This window comes from Crocuta crocuta, unplaced genomic scaffold (genome assembly GCF_008692635.1).
Source record: "Crocuta crocuta isolate KB4526 unplaced genomic scaffold, BGI_CrCroc_1.0 scaffold59, whole genome shotgun sequence".
In the NCBI taxonomy this organism is placed as follows: Eukaryota; Metazoa; Chordata; class Mammalia; order Carnivora; family Hyaenidae; genus Crocuta; species Crocuta crocuta.
In genome coordinates this window covers 1,556,963-1,567,243 of record NW_027551578.1, presented here as the reverse complement: position 1 = coordinate 1,567,243, position 10,281 = coordinate 1,556,963, and the positions used below count along the sequence as shown (strand labels likewise).

Genomic DNA, 10,281 nt, shown 5'->3' with positions numbered 1-10,281 from the left:
CGGGTAGCCATCAGTGATGCACCCCGACCCACGTTCTGCTCAGTGATCAAATGTTCCAAATTCCCAGGTGGTCTCCCATGCCAGGACTTAAGGCTGACCCTTCTTCTTAAACCTCACGGAGGTCCTCAGGGAGGCGTGTGCAGAGCTGTGCCCAGCCCCGGGCCCCCTGCCCAGCTAGTCGAGTTGAGCCCTGCTGACCTATATTGTACTCCTCGCTCCAACCAATCTGGCCATATAGCCTTCCTCCTGCACGCCGATGTGTCTGGCACTCCTTCCCTTTTTCTTTTTTAATTTCTTTTAATGTTTATTTATTTTTGAGAGACAGAGCACAAGCAGGGGAGGGGCAGACACACACACACACAGAATCCGAAGCAGGCTCCAGGCTCCGAGTTGTCAGCACAGAGCCGGACGCAGGGCTTGAACCCACGGACCGTGAGATCATGACCTGAGCTGAAGTTGGTTGCTTAAGCGACTGAGCCTCCCCCAGGCACCCCTCTCTTTCCCTTTTTATCAGACATCAACATGGGCTGTTGTCCAGGAAACTAGATCCTTTCCATGGGGCTCAGCAAAGATGCCCTTCCTCCTGAGTGGGCCGTGGCATCTGCCCTCCCCATCACCCACTCTATCCACCTTGTCAACAGGTGTGTCCAGCATACTATGGGCGGGGCTTAGAGCACCGCGACAGTCAGCCTTCACGTTGGCCGTCACACTGCAGCCAGGTCAGAGGGGGACAGCAGAGGCAGACCAAAACAGGTGTGTAAGCCCCTGACCAAACAACCGTAGGCTCTGATACATGCAGAAAGGAGGCATAGTCGGGCTGGACATGGACAGGACTGGCTCTCTGCTTGTGGCTGGGGCGCTTTGTCTGTCACAAGGAAGGCCTGCTTCCTGCAGATGGGCCTGCGTGGGGGCAGGCCGGGTGGTGGGAGGAGCTTGCCAGAGCCGGGGCCTGCCCCCAGCTCCATCTGCACACCTTGTGGTCGCCAGGACTTGGAGCGCAGCCTAAGATGGGGGTGGGTAGCTGTGACCAGGCCATGCAGGGCCCTGAGCACTTGGTAAGGAACGTGGATTTGCTTGAACGCAGTGGGGGCTCCCAGGGGTGTTCAAATGAAGCAGGGGACTGTAGTGACCTGGTTTATGTTCTTTTAGCAATTGTTCTCGTTGCTGTGAACCATTTGGGGGAGGCCATTTTTGTCTTCCGGGCCAGAGGTGGTGGCAGCCCAGGCTCGAGCAGGGGTTGGTGGATGACACACAGTAGTCCTGCGTGGAAGCAGCAGCACAGGACCCCACGGTGGTTTTGGTGTCTGAGGGACTGGCGGGGAGGGGCACCCAGGGAGAGGACAGTGAGGATCTGGAGTTTCAGCCTGGACACACGTGTTGTAAGATAACAGCATGTTGTAAGATAGTGTGTGTTCTGGTTCAAGTGGAAACGAGAAATTGATGAGGCCCCAGGGTTTGGGTCCCCTGCAGTACCCCGGCTCACTCGCAGCCTGCTCCCCCTGCCCAGCTTACCTGTATGGAGATTGAGCACCGTGCAGTGTGCAGAGCTGAGGGAGCCGGGAGAGGAAGCTGTGTGACCACCCCTCTGGTCCCCCCCAGGGCTCACTGGCCCTGGGAACAGCCTGAGGCCCTCCCCACACACCGCCTGCAGCAGCGCTTCCTCCTGAAGCTGGAGCGTGATCCGCGGAGCTCACAGTCCTTCTGGCCTTGCTTGGGCGGGGAGGGGGGCCGGTCCAGGCCCCTGCACCTCAGTGCTTGCAGCCAGTCTTCTCTCTTGCACAGTCTGCTAAATGCAGGGCCTTTGCGGGAGATGTTCTCACTGCCTGAGATCCTCTGTAACCTCCCTGCCCCCACCCCTTTGCAGCTGCCAGTCTTTAGAGCCGTCTCACCTGGCTCTTCCACCCCCTCTCCCCAGGATCTGAACTCAGCGTCCCTCCTGTGAGCACCGGCCTCTCCCCAGCCTGACATCACTGGATCACTGTCTGCTCCCTGCCCTTATCCCTGCACCGAGAACTCCTGGGGACAGCGCATTGGGTCTTACTCCTTTCTATTCCCAGGATCAATAAGACACTCACGAGTGTTCTCTCAATAAGCGGTTCCGCTAACTGCCCTTGCGTTGCAATCCACCCGCTGAACAGGACATGTGCTTTTGCAGATGCTGCTCCTGGAAAGAGGGGGTCGGTTTCTACCTTGGGGGAGTGGGGGAATCTCTTTGGGGGATCTGAGCATCACTGAACTGTTCTTGATGCTACGCTGTGGGCCTGCTGTGGCATGCTGGGATTGAGGGAGCAGGCGACCCCTGGGGGCCGAGGGAGCCAGCTGGGCAATGGTGGATGGGCCCTGGAGAGTGACATGGTGGGGTGTAGAGGGGAGAGAAGGGAGGCGATGGTATGAGTCTCTAGCCTGGCAATGCATCCTCAACACGCAGAGCCCCATCCCTGCTCTGCAGACATGAAGGTAAACCCAGGTACACTTGCTCTTCCTGCTGCAGCTCCTTCCTACCACCCGCCCCCATCCCCACCCCCAATTCCATGCTCCCTTGGCATTTTTCTCCCTTCAGAAGTCTTTCTGGCTGTGCACTGTAACCCTGCCTTGCCCGCTGTGAAATGTGTGCATGCCGGATGTAGATGGAGCTTGCGGGGTTTGGAGGCCGCACACCTGCTTAAGCTGTGTGTATGCACTGTGTATCAGACAGCCACATTCCTCTTGTCCACTCGCGAGAGCAGAAGTGGCGTGTCCCTGATGACAGCAGGCAAAGGTGCTCTCAGACCGGCTCTGGGCCAGGTGGGAAGAAGGTTGCCCCAAGTATAAGGCACGTATGAGTGAGTGACCTTGGGTGGGATCCCTGTACTTCCGGCCTTCTACTTCCGTACCTGCAGAAAGGGGTGATACTTCACAAGGATGCTGTGAGGATCACGTGGGGTAATATCTGGAAAAGCTCCTGTGAATGAGGCAAATGTAAGAGAGTCTTGTCTTGGCGGGCAGTGCTGCCCACCCCCAGGGCCATATTATTAAATAGGTTGGTGTGGTGATACGGGTTGAATCTACTGAATCGCGCTTTCTGCCTTCCGCCTTTCCCCCATTCCTTCCCAGTCTGTGCCTGCACTTTTGCATACGAGGAATCAGAACAGCTCAAACAGGCCGCAGGGGATGCCTGTAAATCCAAACTGAACAGATACGAGGGAGCCTGCAACTTGCCGGTTTCTTCATTAAACAGTTGGCCAGGTCCAAGTCTGCTGTGAGAATCCATTTTGAAATAGCCTGGGAGGCAAAATTACTTGAAAGGTAACTTTTGGAAGCGAAAATGTCATTCTGCTGACTCAGCATGATGTAGCAATTAAAATGCTGGTTTTCCTCCTCTTTGAGCGCTATCCCTGAATAATTTATGGCCTCACCCACCGGAGGCTGCAAGGCTTCGCTGAAATAAAATGATTTCCACTAAGAGCATGTGTGGGGCTGTGGGCCGCAGGCCGTGCTTGCTCACCAGGGCCCCTCAGCCAGGGCCGCCGCCTCCGAAAGCAGCTAGGCGCCAGCGGCACCAGGACCGCCTGGTGCCCTTCCAAAACCTGGTTGGTGACAGTGAATATAATGGTCACTTCACTCTCTAGGCTTCAGTTTTCTCTTCTGTAAAATGAGGGCAATGAGAGCATTCGAAAGCCCGGAGCCCAAGGCAGTGGATTTCTGCTGATCACATCTCAGTAAAGGTTTCCAAGTTTTCGTAAAATCCTTGCAAAGCAGGTGTTCCGCTTTCCACGTGGGAAAGAGGAAATTTATCTAAGACTGTGCATTTAGCTAGAAGTAAATTCAGGGTTTCACCTTCCCAATCGATCTGATCTGAAACCTGGGCTGTCGGGTGTACATGGCCAGGCTTATTTTGCTGTGGAAAAAACTTGTTTTTCAGAGACTGCCTAGCTCAGTAGTAGAGAAAGGTTGGGGGTGGTGGTGGTTAAAAATCTGAAACACGTGCATGGCTTTGATTAGAAATTGCAAAGCCGGTCTCCTCAAGGGGTACCTGGCTGGCCCGGTTGGTGCAGGTGTGACCCTCCGGTTGTGAGTTCAAGCCCCGAAGTTGGGTGTAAAGATTACTTTAAAAAGAAATTTTTTTTTTTTTAATAAAAAAAGCTGGTCTACAAACCTCTTCATCCTGTTAGCCTGGCTTAAGACACTATATATGGGACTGAAAGCCATATCTCTTAATGGTGGATGTGTGTGTGTTTATGTATTTCAAAAGGTTGTCCCTGCATTAGTCAGAAATGTGAGCTTTTTATTACATTGGTGAAATTATCTAAACAAGCCCCTTTAGATTCTTCTCCAGTAAATTCCAAATCGCCACGTGGAGAATACCAGGAAATAAACATTGCAGTCTCTCCCGGGTGGAAATTTTCAGGGCCCGAGGGGTGAAAGCATTCTTACTTACAGAAGTCAACTTACCAGAAAGCGAAAGCCAGAAAGTCACAGTGAAGCCGCTGTGTTAGGTTCAGTGTGTCCTTGCGTGCGTCTCCTCCCACCGCTGCGTCCCTGTGTCTGAATTTGCTGGACAGGGAAGAAGGCGGGGCCGGGATGCCCGGTGGAGGGAGGGCCTGCAGGTGCGGGGTCCGGGCTGCAGGGGGCGCGCGTGCCGCCGTCCAGGGTGGGGGACGGACGCTCCGTGGTGGGGGGAGGCGGGGGCGCGCAGGCCAGCCAGCTGCTCCGCAGAAGGGGGCGGGGGAAGGGTGCACCCCGCGGAGCCCCCTGCGGTGGTTGTCGCAGCCGTGAACCCCCTGCCTGCTGTGTTTTAGGTCCAACCCGAAAGATGCCCCCCAGCGCAAGTGCCATGGACTTCTTCCAGCTCTTTGTCCCCGACAACGTGCTCAAGAACATGGTGGTGCAGACGAACATGTACGCCAAGAAGTTCCAGGAGCGCTTCGGCAGCGACGGCGCCTGGGCCGAGGTGACGCTGACGGAGATGAAGGCGTTCCTGGGCTACATGATCTCCACCAGCATCTCCCACTGCGAGTCGGTCCTCAGCATCTGGAGCGGCGGCTTCTACAGCAACAGGAGCCTCGCCCTGGTCATGAGCCAGGCCCGCTTCGAGAAGATCCTCAAGTACTTCCACGTGGTGGCCTTCCGCTCCAGCCAGACCACGCACGGCCTCTACAAGGTCCAGCCCTTCCTTGACTCCCTGCAGAACGGCTTCGACGCTGCCTTCAGGCCTTCCCAAACCCAGGTGAGGCCTGTGGGGGGTGCCCCAGGCTCTCCCCTATCCTGCCTCTCCGGCCCACCTCGGAGTGCAGGGGGTGATGGACTCACGGGCCCATGCCACAGAGACCTCAGAAGGCGGGCTTCTGCAGCTGCCTCCCCCTTTCCTCCCCCCTCCCTCCCCTAAATGGCATTTTCTTTCCAAATGATCTGCTTTCCAGGCCTGTAAGTTTCTTATATATATATGTTTAAGTTTATTCATTTATTTTGCAAGAAAGAAAGCATGAGTTGGGGAAGAGCAGAGAGAGCGAGAGAGAGAGAGAGAGAGAGAGAGAGAGAGAGAGAGAGAGAATCCCAAGCAGGCTCCACACTGTCAGCACAGAGCCCCAGGCAGGGCTTGAACCTGCCAACTGTGAGATCATGGCCTGAGCAGTAATTGGATGTTTAACACCTGAGCCACCTGAGTGCCCAATTTTCTTAGATTGAGAAGAACCTTTGATGATAGCTTTCCCGTGTTTTCTGAGTATGTACGTACTCCTGGGCTGGTGGGAGGGGCTGAAGCCTTGTGGGTGACAGAGGGAAAGAAGCTAGATCTCAGCCGCCCTGCAGGTAACTGGGAGTTACTCGTCACTCAGGTCCAGGGGTGGGGAGATCCACCTGGCACGCTGTCACTGGCAGGGCCTTTGTACCAGGGTTCCATAGAGCCCCAGACCTAACTGTTAGGGCCCCCCCAACACCTCCCCAACTCCCTAACTGGTCCTAGAAGGCTCTGTGGGCCCTCGGCTCCTGAGTCGCTGCCTTCTGGTATTGACCTGTGGCAAGTACGCTTGGCTGTGGTGAGAGAGGGGTTCCAGAATCATCCCCCAAAGTGCTCTGCTGCTCTCGCAAACCAGCTTCTTTCCAAGATGCCCCTACCCAAAACTTTTGGAGGTTTTTGGCCCACGTGAGTCCGGTTCCTTTTGGCCTGTTCAGTGTGGAAACTGAAGTTCACATCATTTTTATTCATGCGTTTAAATAGCCATCCATCTACCCACTCTTCCTCGTGCCTTTCCTTTAAGGGCCTTCTTCATAACCTCAAATTCTTTTTGATATTTTTCTCTTTCCCTGACTCTGTATCTTGCCTTTTTTCTCTGCACAGCTGAAAATCACAGGACTTTTGTGGGGGAAGATCTCGCCCTATTTCAGGTCTGTGGGAGCCTTAAAACAATCTCTGGAAGCGCTTCCCCTGCTGTGCTGTGAATGTGCTGGGCTCATTATGATTTCCAGGTGTTTGCAGTGCTCTTTCTGGCGCCCAGAAAGCTTTTCCCTCTTCTCTCTGCCTTAGCCGACAAACGGAGTCTCCGGGGCCCAGTGCGGGGCCCGCAGGCCCGTGGCGGTTCCCCCTTCCCTGCATCTCCCTACTACTAATAGGGCAGCCACGTGCCATTCTTTCTTGTCCCCAGTTGTGTCTCTTACCTTCCAAATAGGAGGTGGGCTCTTTTGGGGACACAGGCCCCGCCTTCAGGCCCTGCAGGACCAAATAACAGGGCCAGGCACATTCGTTTTTGTTACCCTGAATATGTGCCTGGTTGAACATGAACCAAACCAGAGCCCTTCCGGCTGCGTGCAAGGGGTAGAATACAATATTCTGACCATCGTTGGGGCCAGACCTTTGAAGAGCCACTGGAGGAGGCTGCGGCCTGAGTAGCTCTAGAGAATATACCAACCAGCTGCTTGGATGATTGGTATTTAACAGCCTAAAGATAAGGTTGCCGAGGATCCTTCTAGCCCCAGGACCAGGCCAGCCTTATCCAGGGTTATAGTCATGTGTGTTGTGTGCTGCTGTGAGCCAGCCTCGTGCTGTCTCCCTTCTGAAACTGCAGTGTCCGATACCCTGAGACCTGTACCCAGGGCAGTTAGCATGTGTGCATGTGTCCCTGGAGCCCGGAGTAGCTTGTGGGGACGCTGGGGTGCCCACCAGCCAGTGCTGAGATCACAGGCCTGTCCCTTCCTGGCCCGGCCCATTCCCGAGCCAATAGTATCTGGACTGCGGCTTGCGTGGGCAGCTCTTCCCTCCTCCCCCTGCATGGCTCAGGTGCGCAGCGAGGAGCCCAGGACCCCTGAGAGCCCGGAGATGCGCTCATGTTCTCCTTGCCCCCACGCCCATTCTTTGTTTCCAGGTTGTCGAGGCTGAGAGGAAGAAGAGGGTCCTATGAGAAGTCTTTGTTTGGGGTCATGTTGGGGCTTTTTTCTTCTTTCCTTTTTTAAAAAATATACTCTGTATTTGATTTTTATGTTTACTGTGGTGTCTGTGAAGTTGTGTCTGCGGTTTGCTACTGTTCTGTATCCAGCGCCCTATGTGTTGGTCAGGATCCCAGCAGGAAGCGAATCCTGTGTTCTAGAAGGGCAGCTGAAGAGGACTGGAGGCGGGGACTGGATGGCGTGTGGTCAGGGTGAAGGGACATGGCTATGCTCGTGGCAACAGTGGGAAACTGGTCTCGGCCATGGGCCCAGGAGAGGGCGTGCGCCTTGAAGCCCGGAGGTGAGGGCGCGGGCAGGCGGGGGGCTGCCTCCTTCTCCTGCTCAGGCCTCCGAGTTGGCCTTGGGAACCCATGCTGGGAACAGAGGCCTGGATGGTGTGGTTTACAAGGCCACAGTGCAGGGCAGGAGGGGTGGAGAGTGGGTCTTGAGGGCAAACAGAATACCCACTGTGCTCCGCCCAACAGACAGGAACCCGAGGCAGAGGGAAAGTCCGAGTCCCTTGGACCGGTTTTCCAGCTGGCTGGTCATCAGATGCCATTGTTCTCTCTCGTCTTCTTCCATCTTCCTCCTGACTGTGGGCACCATTGAGCCAGCTCTGTGTCCGTAGGCGCCAGAGGGTCAGCCAAGGGAGATGAAATCATGAACCGCAGTGTGTGATTGATTTTGACCAGGGTCAGGTCTTGCCGCCAGCTGGGGGCTGCTACGCGTCCTTCTACCCTTCCTTTGCAGAGAGGCAGCCTGACCCCGCGTGCACTGGAGAGCACTGGGCTTTCTGTGCAGAGCCGGACCTTCCGTCCTTCGGGCCCGCGCCGGGGTGAGGGGCATCAGCCTCTGGCCTCCAGCATCAGCACATATGCTCCATTCCTGCCCTGCTTCTCTTCTCAGCGATGCGTCTGCCCCCTAGAAAGACTTCCTGTTCTGCTCCTTGACTAAAGAATCTAGAAGTTCTTTCTTTTGTAAAAACTTTTATTTAAATCCCGGTTAGTTAACATCTAGTGTAATAATGGTTTCAGGAGTAGATTTGGTGATTCATCCCTTACATGTAACACCCAGTGCGCATCCCTACAAGTGCCCTCCCTAGTGCCCATCCCCCATCTAGTCCATGCCCCCACCTCCCCCCCCAGCAGCCCTCGGTTTGTTCCCTGTATTTAAGAGTCTTTTATGGTTTGTCTCCCTCTCTGTTTTTATCTTATTTTTCCTTCTATTTCCCTATGTCCATCTGTCTGTTTCTTAAATTCCACATATGAGTGAAATCATATGGTTATTTGTCTTTCTCTTTATTGACTTATTTCACTTAGCATAATACCCTCTACGTCCATCCACGTTGCTGCAAATGGCCAGATTTCATTCGTTTTGATTGCCAAGTAATATTCCATCATTATGTCTACCACATCTTTTTCTTTTTTATGTTTATTCATTTTTGAGACACACACACAGAGAGAGAGAGAGACAGAGCATGAGTGGGGGAGGGGCAGAAAGAGAGGGAGACACAGAATCCAAAGCAGGCTCCAGGCTCTGAGCTGATAGCACAGAGCCCGATGCGGGGCTCGAACTTACAGACCGCAAGATCATGACCTGAGCCAAGTCGGATGCTTAACTGACTGAGCCACTCAGGTGCCCCTACCACATCTTCTTTATCCATTCATCAGTCGAAGGACATCTGGGCTCTTTCCGTACTTTGGCTGTTGTTGATAACACTGCTCTAAGGATTGGGGTGAGTGCCTGTGTCCCTTTGAATCAGCATTTTTTTACCCTTTGGGTAAACCTAGTAGTGTAATTGCTGGGTCATAGGGTAGTTTTGGAGGGACATCCATCCTGTTTTCTAGAGTGGCTGCACCAGTTTGCACTCCCACAAGCAGTGCAAGAGAGATCCTTTCTCTGCACCCTCGCCAACATCTGTTGTCGCCCGAGTTGTTGATGTTATCCATTCTGACAGGTGTGAGGTGGCATCTCACTGTGGTTTTTATTTGTATTTCCCCGATGATGAGTGACGTTGAGCATCTTTTCATGTGCCGTTAGCCATCAGGAGGTTTGAAGAAGCTAGGAATTGTAAAGGTTTCCTGGTTCTCCAGCTTTTCTGCTCGATGAAAGGTCCCCCCTTGGGCTCTGGAGCCATCGTCAGGGTAGAACGTGACAGAACAGTGAGTTTGGTTGAGTTCCCACCTGCCACCCCAGAGCCTCGGGGCCCCTCTGACGGGTCTACACTCTGCCTGCTGCGGGCAGTTGGAAGAGTTCTCTGGCATGTGGGGGTGGAAATGCTTGTGGCTCCCAGGCATCACCCTGCACTCTGCTCCCACACATGCCCCCAGCCCTGCCTTCCATGGAGCCTTTCCCTTCCATCAAACGTGACCCTCTCGGATGAGTTGGAGCTTTTGCAGAGCCTTCAGAAATCTGACGGTTCTCAGTCTAACAGCCACCCATGCAGCCACGTGTCACGCACATGTGGCCACACAGGGCTGTGCACACAAGTGCAAAACAGAGAGATGCTTCATTTCCTCAGAACCAGGGAGGGGTTCCATAGAATATTTTCAGGGAGGGAGCATACAAGTAACAAGTGGTTGCTTTGTCTTTCCACTCCCATAACCTCCCGCCGCACCCCGAAATGAGCTTGTCATCCACAGAAGGGGACTCGGGAAATATGTTTGGGGAGCAGAGGGATGCTGGCCAGTGGGGAGTGTGGAGGAGGGAGACGCGGTTTTCCCTGGGTAGTTTTCACGCAGAGTTTGCGTGGGCGAGGCACGTGATGAAATATAAATGCGTCCTGATTTTATGAAAATGCACATGGACTAGAGGTAAGCTGGCTTTCTGAAGAGGAGGAAGAGAGGGCTGTTTTACGGACTGTGGCTTTGGTGGGGGTGAATA

At 54.3% G+C, this 10,281-nt stretch overlaps 1 protein-coding gene across 1 annotated transcript in view; it reads left to right on the top strand.

Moving 5' to 3' along the window:
• The first annotated feature begins 4,783 nt into the window (after positions 1-4,783).
• PGBD5 (piggyBac transposable element derived 5) overlaps positions 4,784-10,281 on the top strand; it is a 33,425-nt gene continuing 27,927 nt past the window's right edge. The window contains exon 1 of the mRNA XM_077751654.1: positions 4,784-5,206. Coding sequence (XP_077607780.1) covers positions 4,793-5,206 — 414 coding nt within the window. The 5' untranslated portion in view covers positions 4,784-4,792. The remainder of the gene's footprint in view (positions 5,207-10,281) is intronic.